Source organism: Camelus dromedarius, chromosome 7 (genome assembly GCF_036321535.1).
Source record: "Camelus dromedarius isolate mCamDro1 chromosome 7, mCamDro1.pat, whole genome shotgun sequence".
Lineage (NCBI taxonomy): Eukaryota > Metazoa > Chordata > Mammalia > Artiodactyla > Camelidae > Camelus > Camelus dromedarius.
In genome coordinates this window covers 60,763,558-60,788,734 of record NC_087442.1, presented here as the reverse complement: position 1 = coordinate 60,788,734, position 25,177 = coordinate 60,763,558, and the positions used below count along the sequence as shown (strand labels likewise).

Below are 25,177 nucleotides of genomic sequence, written 5' to 3'. Positions count from 1 at the left end.
AATGTATTTGACCATTTCACTTTTGAGGATATATATCAAAATTTGAAGAATATGTATCATCATTTCACTAGCAATCTTCAGTAAAAAATAAAGGAAATGGTAGCCTTAAGGGATTCTTTAATTCTTTTCATTTTGAAAATGAATGATAAGGCTATTCATAATTTACATCTAAAAAAGACAAGGCAGATTGCTAAACTGTATAATACTCTTGAACTTTTCCTCATTTTTCTCATCAGTATCTAATTCTGGTAAAGTGGGTTTTACAATGACCCACTCACTAACCATCAAAGAACATAGAAATCCATCCGTTCCATTCAGTACAACTAAATTTTGTGAGACTTTCATATTTACATCCCTGACAGAATATTAATGTTTCTAAAACTCAAAATTTTAAATGTATGCAATTTTCCCCACTGCTAATAGAATTTGATTTAATTACTCACACACACATACAAACACATACCTTGGCCTATGCAACAATAAGTAAATGATGTTAGAGGACTTCAGGAAAATATTCATAATATTTTTAGATTACCAAATTATTTTGGGCAAATTTATAATCTGACTGTCCATACTATTTATATTAATTACTGTTTAATCTTCAAATTACCACATGCATTTTGCACGGTTACAAAATAAGCATTTGCAATAGGAAAATGTTTGCACTCAATATGGTTTCCACATAAATCTTTAATCAGTAAGAGGCTACTCATATCCCATTCTATTTGTTTGGGGGGAGGTGGGGAGGCATGATAGAATTTTCTGTATATCCATTACTTACAGAAGTAAAGTGAAAAAGAGGAGGATCTCAAAAGCAAATCTGTGACTTCTTCAGGGAAAATGAATTTAATCCATTTCAACACATGGTTAAAAAAGAAAAAAGAGCCATGTTCTTAGAAACAAATGACAGTTTTCCCTACAATTTCCTCATATCAAAACCAAGCTTCTAGACATATAACATGGGTTCTCAAGAGGAACTTCTTAACCAGTCTCCCGCATACCAACCCCTGACAAAAGCCTCTTCCAGGCTTCTTGATCATAGTCCTTCCAGCACTACAGAGAAAGTCTGCACTCATAAACTGTGCTTATAGCCAAAATTGGAACTACTCATTCTGATACACAAGCAAATCACAAAAAACAACCTAAAAATCCTGAAGCAAAAAATTTAGATTAAATAGATCTATGGCACTAACATTCAAAAAATAGCTTAACAGAACCAAGTAATTCTAATAATAGCCCTAAAAAATAATCAATTTGTTATGCTTTAGGATATGCTTCTCTTTTCACAATGAAGTCATCCTTGAGCAAACATATGTTAGTTGACCAGCAGCGCCAATTTCTTAAATATTAAGGTGAATGTCATCTTCTTTGGATCAGTGAAGGCAAAAAAAGTACTTCCTGGAAGTAATTCTATTTGGATCAGCAAAGTGGGGCTGGGATCTATACTTTCAGTGTTCTTTCGGTAATTTTTTTTCAGTTATAAACAAACAAACAAACAAATGCAATAATGAGGAACTCTGGTCTTTACAGACATTAAGTAGATATATTCATGCATTAACAGTTATGGTTCCAAGTGGATACTTACTGCTGGGTTTGCATCAATGGCATGTTAGTGCTCTCATAATTGTCTGCATGTAGAGGTGGTATGATTTCCCCAGTCACAGGGTGAAATACAGGAAGTGTTGACAGGGGCCATGCTATCTCTCTATTCTTGGACATGTCACGAAGTTCTTTGGTAGACTTCTGAATAGCACTATGATGGACCAGTTGGATGCTAGGTCAAAAAGAAATAAAACAACATATATTTAAAATCATACATTAGTCCCATGAGTCATCAGTTTGAAAAAGTAATGGAACCTTTTTTCCTTTTTAAAATAAGAAGACATTATTTATTGCACTTTGGGCATTCTACAGGTTAACCCAGAAAAAGATACATTTCATATACTTTTGACATAGCAAAACTGAAAATTATACAGTAATTTTTTAATAAATGTGTCTCTCATTAAACTAAGCTATAAAGCACTGTGTTAATATTACAGCCCTAGGTAAGAAACTAGTATTCTATTTAATTGCTATGATTAAGATAGAACTACCATAGCTTTTATATTGTTGTTTCTGACGGGGCATTTATAAATACTCACAGAAATTTCATTTTATGGTAGGTTATTACTGTAGAGTCAGGAAAACATGTATGCAAGGTCTTTTCATCTGTTCTCTGGTTTATAGAAATGCAGATTGGGAAATCACATAATATAAATGGCAAGTTAATATTCTGAATCTAAAATATTTTAGGTTTAATTTTTATCTTTATAATCTTAGTTTTCAAATCCTTTTTAGTTTTAGTTTCTACCCCTCCTAAATATTTCTATTTAGAAAGCAGCTTTCACATTTATGAAATAAACTATGAAAGATGATGAATGGGGGGAAAAAAGCATGACACACATGTATGGAGCATGATGAGCAACTGAGAAGTGAAAAAAAATGATAAAGAAAATAACAGGAAAGAAGACACTTACTCTGGTGTTTGCATGTTTCTCTTTTCCCTAGAAACAAAACAAAATTTATGAATTAAATAATAGCATTGATATTTGGAACATTAAGACTATATGCGCATGGATCTTGCATGAGGTGGAAATGCTGACATTGCTACTATTAATGCAACCAGGAAGCATTTGCCACCAGGTTTATGACATTACTTGGATGAGTATACATACAGAGATGGAATACTGATGAGAAACACAGAAAAAATGAAAAAGAAGTGGAGATTAAGAATCAAGCTCTTGGAAATAAATTCTATGACATAATGAAATTAGGCTACACGTAAAAAATGGAAGAATTTGTTACTTGCTGCTTTATTAATTTTTTATCCTTTGCTTTGTTCCCCTGACTTCCAGATAATCATGGGAGATTGTTTTAATTGACATAGATGCCCCAAAAGTACTAACGATTCACAAAGTGAGGACTCATTACCCAAATTATCATCTTATTTTCATTAATTTACTCCTAAGTGTTTATATATCTATCTGTACATATATTTAAAAACATTTAGATTGCATCATCCTGTTTGACGACAGAACAATTTCAAGAAGAATTCTGACACTTGTTTCTGATCAAACTGACTGAGATAATTTATTTATTTAAAGTGCAATTACACTGTCAATAGCTTCCACAGTCTCTACTTACACAAGATGACTTGTACAACCGAAATATCTAGCCTCAATTATTCTTGGGGCTGTTTTGCCAGCATGAATTTACATCTAGCCTTTAGAATTTTTGAATGAAGTAACTATATCCCTTAATTTGATTTCCTAGACTCGAAACTATTTTAATTCATTTAAAGAAATAAAGTGCTGTAGTTTGACTTGCACATGATTTCAATTCATTTATAAAGTGTTTTATGAACTAAATGAAACTTGGCTTTTAATGGAATCTTATATGTTGTTACCTTAGTAGGCTTTATAATTTTTATTAGTGTTTTAAAGTACTCACACTCCTTCCCGTCGGCAGCACATGATATAAGCAAGTATTAGAAAAAGGACCAATGCTACTGCCGAGGGCACAGCCAGTGTAATTAGGAAATCCGTGTAATAGTCTCTGCTTTTCAAAGAATCGGAAGGGGGTTTGTACTCTCCACCATCAGGTAAAATCCCCTCTCCACGAATCACTTCCTGATAGGTGGACACTTGCTTTGTTTTATCAACCTGATACAAAAGAAGACAATTACACATCAAATTAATAGCTGCAAACATTATGAAACTTTAAAATTTAGACATATCAAGACAGTCTTTGACACATTTCTAAATAGCAACTTTTTCCAATTACTTTATCACCTTGAACTTGCAATTTCTGGAAGGTAGGAAGAAATAATGAATAAAAGCAATAAATTAAAGAGTTTATACTGGCTACTTTCTATGTCCCTCCCACAACATATATGCATACACAAAGGTATACACACATGAGAAATATGCATGCATGTGTGTGTGTGGAGTTGTTCTTTTTCAGTTTACTTCCCCAAAGCAGAAGTCCTTCATACTACTATGGAAATTTCTTATTTCCTAGTGACAAACCTCTGGTGCAGCCGTGAACTGGCTGGCTGATAACCAGTATTCAGGTATAGTTTCTAAGGTTAGCAAAACAGAAAAGAAAAAAAGAGAATTTCTAAATGAGTACAACCTTAATCTTTCTGCCATCCAGCTGACAGCAGTTGTTTTTTGGAAAGACAATATAAGAAACAGGTAATCCATCCAATTATATAGTTTTATTAAATGCTATCCTGGGCTCGAAAAAATGTACAACACTTGCACTATATCAATTTACCTCCACATTAACCGAACTGCTTTCACTGAGTTGCATTTAATTATGCCATGATTTGTATTGAAGGACACTACAAAAATAGCCACGTGAAATACGTCACTACATTTGCTCCCTCCTTAAACAAATGTTGGGGAGAATTATTTGTGGCATTTCTCAGTAATCCTCTCCCATAAAACTCCACCTAAAGAATTTTGTTCACAATATAGTGCTAGTAAAAACTTTATTTTCTGCCAAGGAATTGATGTTCCTTTAAGAATGAAAACTAAGTAACAGTTGAGTTTCCTCATTTAATCCTGGACTTTGTGGGGCTTGTTGTCAAACTTGACCTTAGGTTTATTTTGGGGTACAGTTCAGGTCCTGATTTTCCATTTCTTTTATATTTAATATATTATGTTCACTGACCCTTTTATTTAAGCCTCCTGAAATACTCAGTGGTAAGATGTGACCTATAAATAAATACATGTAAAAGAAAAAATGAAAATTCCCAACATTTCTACTTAGAAAGTCTCACCACCAAAAATAAAATCTTCAAAGCATAAGTCATTTTTAGACCTTTAGAAATTAGGTAATATTCCTAAACATGAATGCTGGACAGCACAAGTAAAATGGCGTGGTCAGGGCCCACTGTCTGCTGGCTCTGGTGAGTATCTACGTTTATCTACGTTGTGACTTAGCCATTCAGGCTTTTGCACCCTTGTACACTTAGCACCATGACTGAAATACTGAGCTCTGCAAATTCAACATTAATCTATAATACACATCCACCACCGCATTTAAGTGATTTTACTCGATTTAAGAAGACAAAGAAAGGAGCATTATTTTTCTAAGACACAAGCAACATGGAAAGACGAGTCTGGGGCCAAGGGCCACAGGTGCTAAGTGCTACAGTGTGAGCAGTATGTTCTCCCGTCCTGGATCCGGGAAAGGTGCCTGCAGCTGGTTCTCTAAGACATGAAGTGACAGTTGTGTTTATGTGTCAATAACTTTGTTCAAATGTCAACTTTAAACTTAGACCTGATTCACTCACCACCAATCATCAAGAGTTGACAGAAGTTAAATCTAAAGGTCACTAAAGGAATAAAATAACTTCCTATCTTACAAAAAGTAGGAACAAAAATATAATACTTTATATAAAATTATACATATGTATATATTACATATATATAAAATCTTACCCACATTTTACGTTTTTGAGTATGCTAATTAAGAGGTAATTTAGAAAGAAATATTTAATATTTATTGGGCTGTCAGTAAGATTCTGACTTTCCTCTTCTTTTCTTTGATTCCTTGATCTTTCCCTACAACTTGAGTTTCCAGGGCATTGAATCAGAGTACAACATTGCTTTATTTTCTGATTTATTATTGCAGTCCAGTCTCCTTCCAAAGTGGGATAGTAGCAGCATATTTGAGGCTTCCTGCACATGTCACACTGACTCCAAAATCTATCTGGACTTAGCAGCCACCTGGATGTCCAGGGCGATCACTTGGACCACCTGCAAAGCTAATCTGGCCCCAACAACTAACCAAGGGTGGACTGAGTACAAAAGTGGAGGTACTATTTCTTAAATGGATGCACTGTCAATGAGCTTGCTAAATCCTTAAAGTCAAGAGAAGTCAGTTGCAGTTAACAAAGTAAACCCAGGATTTGTTCCTAAAAGCAATTCAAGATAGCAAATGCTATCTCCAGCCACATGACCTCTAATTACATTTGCAAAAACAAAATAAAAACTCACCAGTGAAATTTTGCACCAGTCAATGTAAAATTGAGTACGAAATTTTTTATCACATGTTATTACAGGCTCCATCTCTTGACTGCATCTCAATTGATTCTGTGGATTTTCAACTTCTCGTAAACAAGAAGAAAATGGGACGTCGGCACCAACCATGACATAAACGCTGCAAAAATGTGAAACTTTCAGGTTATCCTTTAAGAAAATTGGAAGCACTGAAAAACAATCTACCCTGAAAGCAGGATTTATCCTTTTGAATTGAGGGATTATCTAGAATCATCCCTAAGGTAGGGGCCTGGGCTTTAAAAGCAGTGATTCATGTAGGGGCTTCTTTTCATTCTTTCCTTTATTCAACCAATATTTACTGAGTCCTCTGGTGCACCAGACACTCTCTTGAGACTCTGTTAATTTCTAAAAATTCTTTTCACCTTATTTAATTCAAAATAATCATGTATCATATTTTGATAGCCTACTTCCATTCAAAAATTATTCTTAAATTGTTTATAAAATAACATTATCACCAAAATATTACCAAAATAAATCTTCATCTGACTGCATTTTAATAAGATTGTGATATTACATCCTGGAGGTGTGGAGCTTTAGGCAGACTTATCTATTCTACCTAAGAGTTCTGTCTGCCAGCTTTTCTACTGCACAGACCCCTACCATTAGTCTCTCACTATAAGGTCTCTCAATTTTTTATCTAAGAAGTTAATATAAGAGAAAAACTATTGTTTGGTAAATACAAATTAGGCAAACAAAATTTATTTTCTTGATGTGTATCTTAGCAATAGGGGGAAAGAACTCTAAAATTGGCCAATAAGATTTTCACAATAAAAGAGAAGATGGTGATAATAGTATTTAAATCATCTTGGAGCAGCTTGGGAAAGTAGGAATTTCATGGGTTTTTCAAAAGAAAAGGGAAAACCAGGAAATTCCTCTAAATAACTATTTTTTTTCTTTTTCCTAATGACAATTATATAATTACTTACAAAATGGAATATAGCCAACAAAATTCCAGCTGCCTTTTTTGCAGAAATTGACAAACTGATCCTAAAATTCACATGGAAATTCAAAGGACCCCAAATAGCCACACACACACAAAATTCTTGAAGAAGAAAAACTTGTAAGACTCACCATGCCCAATTTCAAAACTTACTATAAAGCAATATTAATCAAGATAATGTGGAACTAGCATAAGGCTAAGCATGTAGATCAGTGGAATATAATTCAGAGCACAGAAATAAAATCTTTAGTAAATTGATTTTGCCACAGGTGCCAAGATAATTTAACGGGGGAAAGAATCAGTCTTTACAACCAATGGTACAGGGACAGCTGGATATCCACATGCAAAAGAAGTTGGACCCCTACCTCACACCATATAAAAACTTACTCAAAATAAATCAAAGACTTACATGTAGGAGCTAAAACTATTACACTTTGAGAAGAAAACAGGCATACATTTTCATCACCTTAGATTAGGCAATGGTTTCTTAGATATGATACCAATAGTTCCAGAATTAAAAGAAAAAAAATAAATTGGACTTCATCAAAATTTAAAACTTCGTGATCCAAAGGACACCATCAGGAAAGTGAAAAGGCAACTCAAAGAATGAAAGAAAATACTTGCAAATCATATATTTAATAAGGGACTAGACATAGATATTTCTCCAAAGAAGATACACTAATGTCCAATAAGTGTATGAAATGATGCTCAACATCATTAGCCATCAGCAAAGTAGAAATCAAAACCACAATGAGATACCACTTCATACCCATCAGGATGGCTATAATGAAAATAATAGCTAATAGAAAGAGCTGGAGAGGATGTGGAGAAATTGGCACTCTCCTACTCTGCTGGTGGGAATGTAAAATGGTGTAACTGCTTTTGAAAACAGTCTGGTAGTTCCTCAAAAGGTTAAATACAGAGTTACCATATGACCCAGTAATTCCACTCCTAAGTAAGTGCCCTACGAGAAATTTAAACATATGCTTATAAAAAACTTTGCACATAAATGTTCTTAGGAACATTATTTGTAACATCAAAAAGTGGAAACAACCTAAATGCTCATCAACTAATGAATGGATAAAAGATGGAGGATCCATACAATAGAATATTAATCAGCCATAAAAATGAATGAAGTACCAGTACATGCTACAACATGGTTGGAACTTAAAAACAATACGCTAAGTGAAAGAAGCTGGTCACAGAAGACCACAGACTGTATGATTCCACTAACATGAAATGTCCAGGACAGGCAAATTTATAGAGACAGCAAGTAAATAAATTGTGGTTGCCTAGGGCTGGGGGTAGTGGTGGTGGTGACTGCTAATGGGTATGCAAAGGGAGTGCTGGGAGGATAAAAATGTTCTAAAACTGACTATGGTAATGACTGCACAACTTTGTCAATAAACTAAAATCCATTGAGCTCCATATACTTCAAATAGGTGAATTGTATAATATGTGAAATATAGCTCAGTAAGCTGTTTTTTAAATGAAATGAAATAGAAGTGTGGCATAAAAATTCAAAGCTGTGTTAATGTAAGTACAAAGTCACACTGTGAGGTGACAACTCTGTCCCAGAGTACGATTACACAAATTCATTTGGTTGTTCTTTATGTCAAATTTATATTAGGACTTACAATTCATTTGAAAGACAATTTTTTAAAAAAACATGGTGTCTTTGGGAGATAAAAAGTGTATAATAGACTGAAATTTAAAATCAGGTTAAAAATTTTAAAGTTCAGAACAAAAGTAGATGTAAGAAACCATTGGTAAATAATTTAGATGATTAGTGAACAGATACATATTTCTTTTACAACAATTTACTTGTAAGCTTCATGTAAAGCCAATTTCTATCTCCTTATAAACTACCTAGCAAAGACCATATTTTTCCTTGATAATTATGAAATATATTTGTAAATATAGAAATGAAATATTTAAAAAACTGTTAAAAGTCCTCTTGCTTTTACATAACATTGATTTGCATTTATAATTAGTAAGATTTTAAGTTAATTCACTTTAAGATAATATAAATGTGCATAAGTTTTAGGTGTTTTGAAATGCTTTATTTTTTTCTCAAATTATAAAAGCAATATGAAAACATTACATAAAACTTGGGATATTAAAAACAATTAATTTCTATTACCAAGATCACGATTTTAATTTTCCAATGTACCTTGCAGAATATTTTTCAAGTGCATATATTTTAACCTAATTGCAATCATCTCTAAAATACAATTTTGCACCCTGCTTTTTCGCTTAATGTGCCATAAGCATTTTCCATGTTGTACAGTCTTTGTAATTACAGTTTCATAGCAATATAATTTTTAAGTGCATATGATTTAGTCAGTAATTATTTCAGAGTTAAACATGTAAGTTGCTTGCAATTTTCTGATGTTATAAATAATATTGTAAGGACTATCTCTGTGGATATTCCTTAATGTTACTATCTTAAAAGAGATGCCTAGAAGTGGAAACATTTTTATGACAGTTGACACATACTGCCAAATTACTTTCATCTCTACTTGGATGATCCAGAAGCTTCACAAACTTAATATGTTCCGAACTGAGCTCATCACCACCCCACCCCACCTCCACCTGTTACTCCTTCGATCTTCTTCTCTCTCAGTGATTGGCATGGCCAGATGCTCAAGCACCATCATCTTTGACTCCTGTCCTTTTCCCCACATATTCAAACCATCATCAGTCTCTGACGTTTACCCTGAAAGAACTCTCAAACACAACTTTCCACTCTGTTCCATCCCACTGCCACCACCCCAGTGCTGGTCACCATCACTTCCCACAGAGAGTGAAGCAACAGCCCCTAACTGTTCTCCTTGAAACCAGTCTCTCTCGCTAACCTCAGGGAAACTGTTTACAGAATGAAAGTCAGTTTAAAAACAGAAACAACTGTATATTCAAAAGTTGCTAAGAGAGTAGTTCTTAAAAGTTCTCATCACAAGAATAAAAACTGTTAACTATGTAAAGTGATGGATGTTAACTAAACTTATTGTGGTCACCACTTCACAATATATACTTATATCAAATCATCATGCTGTACACCTTAAACTTATCCAATGTTACACTGTCAATTATATCACAATAAAATGGGGAAAATAAATAAGTTAATAAAATGCAACCAGATTACTCAAGAGAAGCTGGTACTGGATTTGCCTTGTAAATCAAAAAAAAAAATGTGTATTTTTCTTGTTAGCCAGTAAGTTTCAACATGTTGACTTTTAATTTATATGAGGTTATATATAACAGTAATAATTCTATGCTATACATGCTAAAATTGCATTTTTCATAATCTACTGTTTTCATATGCAGCTTTTTTTTCATCTGCTGCTATTTTTATAGGCTAGCTTTCTGATATGCAGAAATTTCAAAATTTTATGAGTGAAAGGAGGATGATCTTTTACCTTTATGACCTTACCACATGTTTTCAAACTTTTAAATATACTCAAAGAGATGAAATGGGAGTGTATTATCAAGTACAAGGCTCTCAAGCAATGTTAACAAAACATGGTAACTCAAAATCTTGGGAATTGAGTACACTGAATAAAACATGTTCCTTATGAAGGATTTTTTTTCTTCCAATTTGAACAACTCACTTTCCTTTGAGATAAAATGCATTTACTGAGGCCTTTACTCATACAATGTGGAGAATCAAGTAACAGGTAAAAAAATTTAAGTCAAAACTCTCCTTTTTTCAGCAACAGCCAGAAAGATCCGATGATCGTATTTTTTACCTCATTTTCCAAGTAATGAATGCATTTTATTATTTTGTGTAAATAGGAGATAAAGGACAGTTTAGACGAGAAAGTGTCCACACATGTTACACATTTTCTCAGAACTCTTGAGCTCTATATAAAAATGCTTCATGACTCTTGCCCGTAGCCCATCGCGCTTCTGAATATCAATCAAAAAAAAAAGACGAAAAATAAAGAATAAACAAAACTAAATAGCTAATCTAATTCAGAGTAAAAAATAAAATAAAGAATAAAGGTCACTTCTAGCTCTAGTTCTCCTGCTTGTTGCTCCTTTTTCCAGAAGAAAGGATGAATTGTCAGAAGAGGGAACTGGCACACAGAGCTCAGATGCCTGTAGGTTTTTTGCGGGGGCAGTTTTCCTGCCTGCAGAAAGAAGGCATTTGGGTTTGGTCCACTCTTTCAACCATGTGATGGGGCTTTGCAGGCCTACTCGAGAAAATGAAATTTTTTTTCTGCAAATGTCCCTAATACTTCCAAAAGATATAAGCCCAACAATTCTTCCTGGTGCACAAGGCTTTACATGGTGTGGTCTTTGCCTCCTTGGTTATTATCACTCCTGGATCCCTGGCCCCCATTTCTACAAAAAATAGGTTCTCAAATCAACCAAGCTTCCTCCCACCTAATGGCTTTTGCCCTAGATGTTCCCTCTGCCTAGACTCTCCCGTTCTCATTTTTTCAGCAGGTTGATTTGTATTCATATTGTAAACTCAGATCAGGCTTCATCTCCTCTGTGAAACCGTTGGCGTGGAGCAGAAGCAGGGGAGGAGCCCTCTCCATGAATACCTCAACTGTGATAAGGACAATACTGTTTTTTAATTATCTGATTACTTGCCTGGTCCCTAACAGACTGGGAGCATAGATTATATTCTTTAAGTCACTGTATCCTAGAGATTAATAAATTGTTTCCCTATAAAAATACTTAATAAGTGCTGAATAAATGAAAGAAAAAATGAATCTATGAACAGATCTAAGAACAGATATTAAAGACATATAGTTGCATTGATTTTATTTATTTATTTTCATACTTATAAAAGTGGACTTATACTGGTTTCCAATTTTTATTTTATTAAAGGCTTTTTTCAAAAATTCCAATCTCATATCATGGCCATTTCCTAAATGACAGAAGATTTGCATAAAAAATATAAGAGGCATGTTATTAAGAATAAAGGACTACCTTGTAAATCACCAAACATGGGGACAGATTCAGCCCATCACTACAGACTGGCCTAAAACTATGACCTTGCATCAGAGCAGTCTTTGGCAGCCACTGACTTACATTCTCTTCCTGAAATGTAACTTCTCACCGAGGCCTTTACAGGGCAAAAAGCAGACAATTAAATTAGAAGGAGCACTTTGTGAGACTGTCTAGAGAATAAACTGGGATTCTCTGTTGCTGATTGAGGCTAGATCCACAGGCTTTGGTAACCAGAGGAAATAGTGGTAGGTTTGACAATCTCTTATGAAAAGTGAGCATATTCTTTAATCCTCACACCCCATCATTCCCTTCATAACTACCATTTACACCACATCACTCACCCTGGGCTGGCAGCTCTGCCATGGCCAGAATGAAATATGAACCTGCTCTTCTTTCCACCAGCTTTATCCCAGGCTAAATGCACCCACAAGTCCTTAGCCTCTGGCTCAGTGTCGGGAGCAAAAGCGGCCTGGCCACCATGCCCAGAGACAGCACCGTTACCCTGGGGTTATAGGTCTGGAAAGTGAAAGGGAATCTTTTCAGGAGGCTCACCCTTCCTTTGCAGAGGCTTACTAACTTTGAAGTAAATCTTTATAATTATTTTCTGTTAGATTCAGAAGCAGTTTGAAAGTTGTCAGTGAGGTCTGAAGAGATGAAGAAAATAAGCAGATCAAGAAGGATGAGGAAGGAGCTGGGGTGCTGCAGACGGGGCTCTTGATGATTGACACAATGGTGCTTTGGGCTGTGGAAGGGCCGCAGGTTTACTCTGAGGTCTACTACTGAGAGCTTCTCTTGGTCATCTGCTGTTGGTTTGACTAATACGGAAAAATCTGCAGTTAGTAAACTGGCTGCCATGTGTATTAGGAAATAATTTCATGGAGATTTTTTTTTTAATCAGAGATTAAGACTTACACTAAGTATTAAGTAGAACATAGTTATTAGGTGTTTAATTAATACTTCCAAAGTGTATGAATATAGTTTTAAATACAATTTTAGAAAAGAAAGGGATGCAATTCCTTTGCCATCTCTAACCCTCCCTCTCGATCTTTTCAGTATTTCATTTTTAAAGGGATTTATAGTCTATGTTATTTTCAAAAGGAAGTACAGAGTCAAAAAGTTTAATAAGTGAATTAAGAATCACAGTTTACACCATTAAAAAGAAAGGAAGCCACAAGAGATGAGTTAAGTACTGGATTTATCTCTAAATTTAAGGCAATCGGGTGAAAAAAAAAAACCAACCCTATTTTTGTTACCATGACATTATACAACAACTAAGGAAAATATGCAAAATCATCTCCAGGGACAAATTTTTCTTCTGGAACTATACTCAAGTAGGATCTTACTTCACTGGTGCTTGTATAAGGATATTGGAGTAATAGAGTTGGCGTTGGGTACAATTTATAGAAATTCTATTTTAAAAGACTTATCATATGAATAGTTTGTAAAGGTTACGGCTTAACATTAAATTAAAACTCGCGGAAAGCATTTCAAGTTGGGAAGGGATCTGAGACAACAGGGTCCAAATAAATGCCACGGGACTGACTCTCTCAAATATCTGACAGCACATGCCACCCGCTAGCAGGTGTTGGGGGTCACTCAGCTAATGACTGAATTCTCTAACAAGTACTTGTAGGACAAAAATTCTGTTCTTAATTTAGAGTCACATACTCAAGCCCAGCCTTAGACTCAAAGATCCAGAATCTCTAGGGGGAATCAGAGGACAGGAACCTAGCTACATTTTTAGTAAAGCTCTACTGGCAATTCTCAGGCTAGACATACTTGGGCAGCACTGTCTTAGGACAAAGTTTGGTTTAGAGAGTTATTAGTTCAATTTAGTTTAGTTATTTCTAAAAGTGCCTCTACTGGTGACACCTACACTACTGATTAGGGAGGGGGTGAGCCCAGGAGAAAGCACAACTACGGAAAACTCTACCAATGCTTGGTTTTCACGTTGCTTCCTCCAACATCTTCTGACCACTGTTTTAACAGTCATTGTGGAACACATTACTTTAAGTAACCATTGGAAAGATTCCTTACTTTTCAGGGGTGATACCCCTGTTCATCTCTTTCCATGGTTCTACTTTAATTACTGACTGGGAAAGAGAACCACGTTGTACCTGTGAAGTAAAATTTTAAGCTCCAGAATTATGTTTTCATAGAGAAAGCCAACCAGCAGATGGTCAAGAGATAAAGCAACGATTTTCCTCGAAGCACTTCTATGTGTGCTTGACTGACTTCAAAATCTATTACTGTACCATACAACGTACAGTTTAATTCTGAAATTTGTAAGTTGGACTTTACAGCTCACTGCTTATCCCTTATCCCCATTCTGCCCTCTCCCTCATATGTCATCCATGCTATTTGTGATCTTTTCCCTTATTTCCAACAAAGTCCTCCGTTAAAGGTGCCCTTAAACTTAATTCTTATTAATCCAGGTATTTTAGTTAATCTCAGATATCATCTGTATAAAAATGTTACTGAGACCATGGACAAAGGAGATGGAAAGGGGTATGTGATACAAAATGTAATTTATCCTGTAACTCATACATTTATGGGATTGGTTAAAAAAGAAAGAAAGAAAAAAAAGGCAAAGCTGCCTCAATTTACAGACTAAAAATTAAAGAGTAAAATTTAATTTGATAGGTTCATACAATCTATCAGTTTACCCAGGCATAAGGAGTGTTTCTTAACCTCTTCAAGGGTGTAAATCATACTTCATATCTGTAAGTCTTGAGAATAGACAAGTCCCTTTCAAATGCATGGTATCATTTATCATTATAACAACCCTGGGGAAGACTCCCATCCCCATTGGAGCAGATGAGGAAGTTGAGGCCCAGAGAGGTGCAGCATTTTGCCCAATGTCACCCAGCTTGTGAGTGACAAGGCCAGACTTTAGGAATGGATTTCAAATCCACCCCAGCCATCAATCACCGCCACATGGTGGAAAGAATGTTAAAGGCGAAGAAATACTTTCCTAGAATAAAGTTACAGAAGTCTGCATGTCCTGCAGCTGATAACTGGGGCATCAATTTCCTTTGAAATTCAGGGCCGTAAATAAGCAGCTTCTCTATGGAAGGTACAAAAGATTTAGTGCTATAATTTATGATGCTGATCCTGATCTACAATTAGATTTCACAGCCTGGAACATCAGATATAAAGAGCCATTAATGTAACCTCTTTGTCAATATAGAAAATTGCTAGTTTTTTCACGTCTTTACAATACCTATTTCTTATTAAAAAGAAAAATGCAACAGGCCACCTTCCATCTATAATAAGTTTGATAAGATCATCATACTTAAAAATCCATATTGAAGGCAACAAGATAAAGGTCTGCTTACCCCTCCTTCATGTCATTAATGGGAAGTGGAACCCTGCCACCCCTGTCCAGGGCCGACGTGATGTTTATGGCGTTCAGACGCTCAGGCTGCCACACATTTTTCACTGCCCCAAGAAAGTCTCCAAGAACCTCGCTGGCCAACATTTCTTCTACATTCATATTTTTAATGAAGAATTCTGCTTGGTATGGTAACGGGAAGTCTAATGTTGGTGAAAAAGGGTATGCATATCTTTAATGAAATAGTTTTTTGAAAGGGAAACAAAAGAATAATTTGAGATTTATTGATTTCTGTCACAATCCTGGCTCTGAGGAACAGTATTATTACTGACTTTAAAGGCTTTTCTATATAACAGAGGATGCATCTAAAAACATAACATATATTTGACCCAGAATTTTATCTACAATATAATCAAATCCGGCAAACAGCAGGGCAATACACAGTTAAGGAAAAAAAGCAAGAAGAAAAGATGCCCTATCTGTCTCTTTCATCTGCTGGCCTCTTGACTCTGCCAATGCACCCAGGTAGAAGGTGCACTTCTAGAACTTAGAAAAATATTTTGTATTTGTAGTGTTTTAAAACTCACAGATCTTTTTCAAATACATCATAAATTTAATCATTACAATCCTTGGTACTGCTATTTCCATTTGGACAGGGGAGCAAGCTGAGGCACAGAGCAACATCCTTTCCAAACAGAGAACACATTATAAAATATCTGTACTTTCTTGTGGGTTGTTTACACATGATATGAAATACCGTATTTTTACAACATGCAGTATTATTGATCTTTTGGGGTATGCTAAAACATTACATTTTACTGAAATAATTATTGATCATATTTTCATTAACAACTCTGAAATCACAGCAATTTCACTCTTTTCATCACTCCATAATTAAATATTTTAGAGAAATCATAATTTAAATTTCTCATGAAATTCTGTATCTCATGTTGTTAGAGATTTAGTTAGCTTTTTTCCCCCTCAATGTCTCATCAATCATTTCCCTCTAAAGATTCCAGAAATAATACTGTAAACCAACTCAAAGTCCAATTCAGATTCTCAATATAAGAAGCTCTAAATAAGTATAATTTATTTTACTTTCTCAAATATTACTTTTGAATTACAAACTATAATTTCCTATATTCTGGTTGTCCAATTATGACAAAAAATAGTTTTCTTTTTGTTTAATAGTATTTCTGTAATAATAAAGGCAACATTTTTGGAATACTTACTATGAAGCAGGCCAAGCTAAGAGACTGAGGTAAATTACTATATTTAATACTCACAACCACTAGATGAGCAGGTACTTGTACATTTCTTCATACTTTCAGAAGCAGAAGCTAATCTCTAGATCATTTGAACTTACCTCATATGACTTTTATTTAAGCTAAAGGAGACTGTATTTATAAAGAGCTCAGTGGAGCTCCCAATACAGAGTAAGAACTCAGAAAACATTAAACGTTAGCAATTATTATAATAATATGCACAGGTTGATTACTTGGATTCTGCCCTATAAAGAAAAAAAACTTCTGGACCATACACAGATTTAAAGTCCCCAACAGTAATTATACTATATATATATATATATATATACATATACACACACACATACTCTGATTTATTTCATTAAAACTCATGTACTATCTGTAAAGTACTCCACTCTTATTTAATAAATGAAAAATAAAAGTTATATAATGAGTAACTGAAATCTTGATGACCTCATTTATTATGAAGCTCCTTTAATATTAAAGGACATTGGATGTCAGAGTTGAAGTCAGGGAGATATTCTGGCTTTTGAGTTTTCAGAAGTGTTTCTGGAGTGTGGTGTCTCTTCCCAGAGATGAAGTTTTTCAAAGCCCTAATCACAGAAGGTTCTTTACTCATCTCCTACACTGTGACTTATTCTTCTTATGATTTTGTTAGATTTGTTTGATGTATAGCCCATCTGCAATCTTCTAAAATATGATGTTTATTCTTTTATGTAGATAAGTTTCCTGTTTTATACAGACACATTTCCTGCTTTATACGGAAAAACAGCAGCTTAATCATGCTACATTTTCCCCCATACTGAAAAATAGTTATGCAAAAAAATGTCATGAAGAACAGTTTCTTGGCAATAAATAATATTTATAAATAATACCAAATAGCTTTTGAGTATGCTAGAAATCTATCATCTATTACTGTCATTCAGTGTTTTTCTATCTACTTTTTCTAAAAAAGCGTGCAAAACTTTTTCCTTATTATCAATGCTATTCTTTGGAGAACTGTTTTTTGGCTTCCCTAATCCATGTGACCCCCCCTTCACGGCTCCTTTCTGAGACCCGCTGCTGCCACACCCCTTCAAGGCTCCAGGCTGTGCAGCTGCCTGCTGTCTACCCAGCCAAGTGCTGCTGCCAGGTCTCCCCGAGATGACTCACAGTAGCTTTCTAACTTTGGGGAAATCCCATGCCTGCTATATTTGGACATCACAGAGGCCAAGGGAACAGTAGGCCAACAGATTGGTGGCAGGCCTCTGAGGCACTAAATCCAATTTAGAGAATCACTCTATGTACTTTCCTTGAGCTCCATGCTGTGTGATTCTACATGACTGATTTCCCATTAGGTCTCCCAGAGCAGGAGGCAGCTGGGCAGGGAGTTGGACTGATGAGCATGGCTATCCTAATATTCAACTCTTGTTACTTCTTTTCCTAACCTTATCTGGGAGAAATGACGTGGGTAGGCCATGCTCAAAGATTTACATCCTACTGCTCATATAATTCCATCTACACGAGCAAGGAAAAATGCCTCCCATTTTGGTTCACTGCTTTTCAGAGTTTTGGCCACTGACCTCTATGTGAAAGGAGGCTTTCAAAACCCGTGTATTCATCCTTCCTCACCTCTCATTTAGATAAATAGCCCCTAATACCAACTTACAGTCATCTAGCAGTCTTCCATTAGTATCCGCTTGAACGTGGGTCCCCACATGTCAGCATCTCCTGTTAGGATGCCTACGTACTCTGTATCAATAGGACTGAGACCAGACTTGACAAGGAAGAGGTTCAAACTGCACACCAGGCTACCTTTCAGTTTGTACGGACTTCCATACTTGACATAGGATTTTGAGTCCCCCTGAGAGCGTAATACCGAGGTAGTGGTCCAAGCCCACTGTAATGGAAGCATATAATCATACTGGTAGATTCTCAAGGAGAAAGGAAATTTCATAGCCATTCTGCTCACTAAGGGTATTCCAATTCTATAAGAACAGCTTGGACTAGATGCAGGTATCCAATTACAACTGGAGTCAAGAATAAAAATCTCCATGATCCAAACATGGATACCTACCAAAAGTCCTTAGGAGGTGGAATAGTGGGTCTTCCATCCAGGCCAATGGGACAGGTACTTGAATTTTCTTTTCATATATGAAGGTCACTCTAAATTTTAAATGAGCACATTTGTTGTCTGCAATTTATACAGCTAAAATGCCTGGGGAAATCTCATTTTAAGGGGTTCAAAAGCTTCACGCATTCTCCCCAATTATGTGTTGTGTCATCAATTCTACAGAAATTGCTTTCTTTCATATAGTGTAAAGGCAGTTTTCAACCCAGCCCTTCCTAAGTCACTATGAATTCCAAATTAGCAGGCTCTGATAAAATGTGTTGTATTCATTCATTTGTATTTAATTGTACTAGTAAATAGAAGTAAGAATTTTCCTATCCAGGATGCATGATTGTGTTCTTGTATTTTGGGGGGTAAATGCTGTACTAGTTCTTCTCCTGTTACCCTAATAAATGATATCTGGTATAGTATTCCATGATCTCTAAATTTTAACTACAAAGTTTTTAGTGGTATGTACTTTTCCCAATCAAATGCCAAAATAGGGTCAGAATATTTAAGTGTAATTCTTGGAGCATCTTCTGTGTCCTTAACCTTTTACATCTTAGTCATCACTTACAGTTTGGGTATATGTAAATCTAAACCGCTGATGGACTCCAGCAATTATTGATGCATGATTAGCTATTCTGAAAGGAGACTGTGGCCCAAGTTGTGGTTTATTTTTGTCTGTCAACAACTCTGTCTTGTCACATACAATTGGACCACCTATGCAAGTATTAAAGTAAAATAATATCGATCACGTGTTGCATGTTCAGCCCTATGTTAAGCACATTTTGAATCTTAACTGATGGAATCCTTATCCTAGACTTATGAGAGAAATGGTATTCTTAGTCCCATTTTACAGATGATGCAATCACGGTCTGGAAATAAGTGACATAGATATTTGGCTCCCCATCCTGAGCTTTTCAGCACCATAATGCATCATGATACTTTATAATGAATTAAATATTGCTTAGTTTCTTTTCTATATTTTACTATTTCATTAGTTATAGCAGGTTCATGGTACTTTAAAATCCTTCACTATGTTTTACATACATATTAAACATAATGAAATACTTCTTACAAATAAGGAAACAATCAGTGACTTATTTTTCCATACCTACCTTCTGCTGACATTATATTAATTATCAAATTATGCCTTGCAGTCTCAAAAGTACGCCTATTGTAGGCAGTTATCTATTGGAAAAAGAAAATCATATTAAGGAAGTGAAATGTTATTTGGAAAATGAAATTCATTAAGGAGAAAATGAAAACAAATTGTCCTTCTCTCCATTTTCATTATTTGTTTATTATACTTACAAAATATTCCTTCTCTGAGCAACAAGGACTCAGAGCTTTTAGCAATATTATGGGAAAATAGATAATTAGTCAGGTCTATTTAACATGCTAAAACAACAAGTTAAAATCAGAAAAATCCTTTTATAGAAGGCTGTTAAGTGCTAGTAGTAATGCAGATGCATCATTAGTAAATGGATTAACCATTATGAATCACTTACCAGTGCCATTCTAAAATTTCAAAAAAAACCAAACAATATATTTGTGTACTTTTAAATGGAACTTAAGGATCATACCAGCACATCTTTGTATTGTTTGCATTCAGTACTAAACTGCACACCAACCACTCAAAAAATGTCATAAAATAACTGTTTGGAAATCATATCTCAAAATGGAAATAAAGCAGGAGGAATCACAATCTATGCAGCTTATGGCACATGCTCAAAACAAAAATCAATCCCTTTGCAGAGTCCAATATTAGTAAATGTTTGCAGAGCCAATGAACTTACATCAAAGTCAACTCAGAAACAGCCACTGCAAACAACAAACAAAGCAAAGGCCAACAACAAGATACGGCTTAAAAAAAAAAAATCAAGGAATGATTAACTTATAACAGGTATTAAATCATTCATTCAGGCCTGCAGTACCTCAAAAAAAACCAAACCAAACCAAACCAAAAAAACCAAATTGATTGTGTAAAAGTCTTAGCATCCCAGCACTAGCCTTCTGGCAGTCATTGCAGCTGTAGTTTGACACTGAGATGAGAGTGCAGGACAAAACTGATTGAAACTGAAAAAGAAATACCTTGCATATTTAAGAACAAGTATCAAAGACCTTAATAGCATCACATATGAGCTTTAAATAAAACACATTACAGCCATCAGAAATATTATTTGAGAGAAGAGTGAAAAACCCGAATTTTGGAATAAAAATTTCCAAACCTTAACAATATTTAAAAGTATATATTCTGAAAAACATATTATTCCACAAAATTAAAAGACCTCTCTCCATAATCTGTCAAATTTCTTTTGGATTTAATGACTTCTTTGCTGCTCTCTGTTGGGACACATTATCAATTAGGTTCTCACTGAACACTAAAATTAAGACTAGCCACTAAAATCAACTAGGCACTATTGCTCACAAAGAGCAAAAGAAAAAAAATGCAGAAAACATTTGGGGATTTTCATGATTTTAGAAGTTTATCCTGGAAAAAACTTAAGAATATTCTCAATGGAAAAAAAAATACTAGATACTATTTGAAGTAATATCTCAAAGTTAATGCTCAGAAAGATTAGGTATTTTCAAATTAATGGTAATATTTTTATGGTGAGCCTTCCCATGATTATCACAAATTTCATTATTATAAATTTCATAAATTCTAATAAGCTTTTTTTTTTAAATCATAGGCTACACAAGAGTGAAGAACCTTTCATAAATCAGGAGGAAGAATTTTATTATCTGAATTTATAGTTAATGTTTAATTTTAACAGCTATAACAGAATGCAATCCTTCTATCACTTCTAATGAGATATTTAAATACTGTTAATATCCTCAATCAAATTTTACTTGTCGTCATGACGTGAAGCCCTTCACAGCAGAGGAGTGCATGCATATGTGCTTTTTTTGATCCCCTATTTCTAAAATAGTGGCTGATCTTTTTTAGATGTTTAATAAATATCTACTGAACAAATTGTGGATTTATTTGAATAAATGTATTTATAATTGTGGATTTATATAATTAAAATCTTTTAATTATATTATTAATGGAATACTTTTAAATACTGAAAACATTATTATACATGGATGTAGAAATGAGTTATTTACAGATAAATCACTACTTGTGTTAGATGAAAGATATGTAAGTTTTCATCATCATCTCTTTAGCATACTACTTGATACATATTCCTAATATTCTATGTTGGTATTTAGATGTAATGAACCACAGTGAATCCTGGCTCAACACATATGTTTCTCTTCTATCCTAGCCCCTTGACTCTCTCCAACCAGAGCAGCCATTTTGGATTTTGTGTTTATCATCCCAGCCATTTAAAATACAGTTTTATTATAAATGCATGTATGCTTAAAATATATTGTTCAGTTAGCTGGGTTTTGAGCTCTATCAAAATGGTAACTGTTATGTAGTCTTCTGGGAATTTTTTTTTTCAACATTACATTCAAAACATTCGTTCATGTTGCCAGGCAAACTTAGGTTCATTGTTGCTATGAATGTTCACTGTGTGAATACTCCACAATACAGACTTAGAGACTCCTGGGTCTCAAATGCTTTGTGGGTTTCCAGTGTTTTGCTATACAAACATTGCTCAATGAACATGACTGTGCATGCCTTCAGGTGGACATTTGCAAGTGTTTCTTTTACGTGTATACCTAGAAGTGGGGCTGCTCAATCACAGGGTACAGTGATACTCAGCTATGTGAAATACTCAGTTTTTCCGAAATGGTTATGCCAATTCCCACGTCCACGGTAATGAATTTTACTGTTGTAAAATTCTCACTGCAGTCTTAATTTGAATATTCCTCATTACTGATGAAAGTAAGTGTCTTTACTTAATTGGCATTTAAGTCTCCTTTTCAGTGAAATATCTATTCATGTCTTTTTCTTATTGAAACTGTAGGAGTCCTCTTTTATATTCTACATACTTATAATTAGTCAGCTATATATATTTAAAATATCACCTTCCAGCATGTGGGGTTTTTTTTTAATGTTTTCTTTTGATGAACAGAAGTCCAGAAATTTAATATGGTAAAATTTATCAATCTCTTCTCTTAAATAAAAATATTTAGATGTTATTTAAGAAATCCTTCCCTATTCTCAAACTCAGAAAGATATTCTTCTACATTTTCATAGAATAGTTTAAAATTTTGCTAAATCCTTAACCTACCTAGACTTGAGTTTTGTACTTACTGTGAAATAAGAATTTAATTTTATGTTTGCCATATAGCTGAGCACCAGCCAATGAACAGACCTTATTTTCCCTAATCTGTGATCGGTGGCACTATCTCTTTAGACATGTATCATTACTTTTTATGTAGATGGATCTGTTTCTGGGCTCTCTATTTTATTCACTGGTTAATTTATTTATCCCTCTATCAATACAACCTTATGATTAATTACTAAAGATTTATAATAAATCTTGATTTCTGGAGAGGAAAGAAATCTTTCCCCTCTTTTTTCTTCTTTAGGATTGTCTTGATTTTTCTAAGCCATTATCTCCTTTATAAATTTTAGAATTAGTCGTCAAGTTTCATGAAAAACTTATTGAGATTTTTGTTGAAATTGCACTGAATCTACAGATCAATTTGGGGAGAGTGATGCCTTTATGATTTTGAGTCTTCATATCCCTGAACCAATGATCTTTTCATTTACATAGGAATTCTTTAATATCAATAAAGTTTTATAATTTTCCCCATACAGACCTTGAGTATCTTCTGTTAGATTTATTCTAAGTATATTGTAATTTTTGTTGCTATTAAAAATAGCATGTTTTAAAAACATGTATTTTCTCAATACTTGTTATTCTGGTGTAGAAATGTAACTAAATTTTTATATTGATGCTGTAGTTTACTACTAGGCTTTCTGAAGGTTTTAATAATCTATGGACTCTTCATATCATTTACTATTCTATTTCTTCCTTTCAAAAACTTTTTTTTAATTTTGATTTTTTTAATTTTTTAAGAATTTTTAAAAATTTCTTTTTCTTTCTTTACTGCCCTGGATAGGACTTCTAATATATTCTGTAACAGATGTTGTAGAGGGGGTCACTCTTGTTTTGTTCCTGAATTTAAATGGAATTCTTTTAGAGTTTTTTTCCATTAAAAATGGTATTTGCTATTATTTTTGGTAAATAACCTATCAGGTTAAGGAAGTTCAGCTCTATTCGTAGTTTGCTAAGAGTTGTTTTTTTCTTATCAAGAATAGGTGTTGAATTTTATTAAATGCTTTCTCTGCATCTTTCAGGGTGATTGTGCTATTTTTCTTTTTTAATCTAGCAATGTGATAACTTACATTTATATATTCCTTTTATAACTTCCTGAATATTTTTAACAATCATTTTGACAATAACTCAAAATAACTTTTTTACTTATAGCTACACATATTTATATCTTAAAAAAACAGATTTATAGACAGAAATCATTGAAAAGTCACATTAATACAAACTTCAGCTCAAAGGAAGAAACACCGTCTTCTCTTAGCCAATATGGAAGCTCATATCCACAATCCATGGCTGATTAAGACTTTGGAGAAAAACTCAAAGGATGTAATCCCTTGAGAGTTTGTACCAGGTAGAAAACATGCCATATAGGACCTGTACAAACTCTCAACAATTTCACTAACAGTTCCTATGCTGCTGCCCTGGTCAGTACCAGGAAATCCTTATGGAATTGAACAGTTAAATTCCAATTTAAGATCCTGAAGGCATCTGGGCCTAAAACTATAGTAGGACTCTCCTGTCATTAATTGCCATTATAATTCTGATTTTGCTGGATATAGTAAAGAATGAAACATTTTTAGCTTTTATACTCATTCATTTTTTAAAAAGATTAATTCTCATTAAAGGGTCAATGTCATCATTGCTTTTGTTGTTGTTTTAATTTCTAATATCTTCCAGGTATGAAACCAGGTACTGATAAAAATCTGATTAATTATTAACACCACCATTTCCAAAATAAAGGTTAAACATGCAGCATGGCTTTCAGAGCCCTCAAAGATCTGCCCCTAGCAACAGTGACACCTCTGTTCCCATCACTTGCCCTCTGGCGTGCATCCTGTCCTCAAGCCACACTTGGAGTTCCCTAAGACCGTCTGGTTTTGTTTATGCCTCCAAGATTTTGATGTGCTGTATCTTCTGCCTAAAATAGCCTTCCTTCTACTTTGTGAATTTCTATTTACCCTCTTACAACTCTGCATCAAACAGCACCTTCTTATTATAACAGTTATGTCAGTGTTGGCTAAGTGTGGCTTTCCATTCCAGTGCTTCAACCCCTGGACTGAAGACATGACGGGACACAGCTACCATTCATCATTCTCCTACCACCACCTGTCATAAAGCTTAGCACATGGGAGGGGCTCATTAGATGTCTGCTTAGTGACTGTATTTGAATGAACATGACATACGAAATTAAAATTCGGAGGGAATCAGTTTTTAAGTTTGTATTCATTTT

General features: G+C 34.4%; 1 protein-coding gene across 5 annotated transcripts in view; it reads right to left on the bottom strand.

The window, feature by feature from the left end:
- Window positions 1-25,177, bottom strand: part of SGCE (sarcoglycan epsilon) — a 64,688-nt gene that overhangs the window by 11,204 nt on the left and 28,307 nt on the right. For 3 of the 5 annotated variants that reach the window (XM_031454917.2, XM_064487562.1, XM_010979662.3), the window contains 6 exons: window positions 19,825-19,897; window positions 15,354-15,552; window positions 6,048-6,210; window positions 3,490-3,701; window positions 2,517-2,543; window positions 1,586-1,774 (listed from right to left, as the gene is read on the bottom strand). In XM_031454917.2, the coding sequence (XP_031310777.1) occupies window positions 1,586-1,774; window positions 2,517-2,543; window positions 3,490-3,701; window positions 6,048-6,210; window positions 15,354-15,552; window positions 19,825-19,897 (863 nt within the window). The remainder of the gene's footprint in view (window positions 1-1,585; window positions 1,775-2,516; window positions 2,544-3,489; window positions 3,702-6,047; window positions 6,211-15,353; window positions 15,553-19,824; window positions 19,898-25,177) is intronic. The other 2 variants (XM_031454919.2, XM_064487563.1) reach the window with 1 other exon arrangement.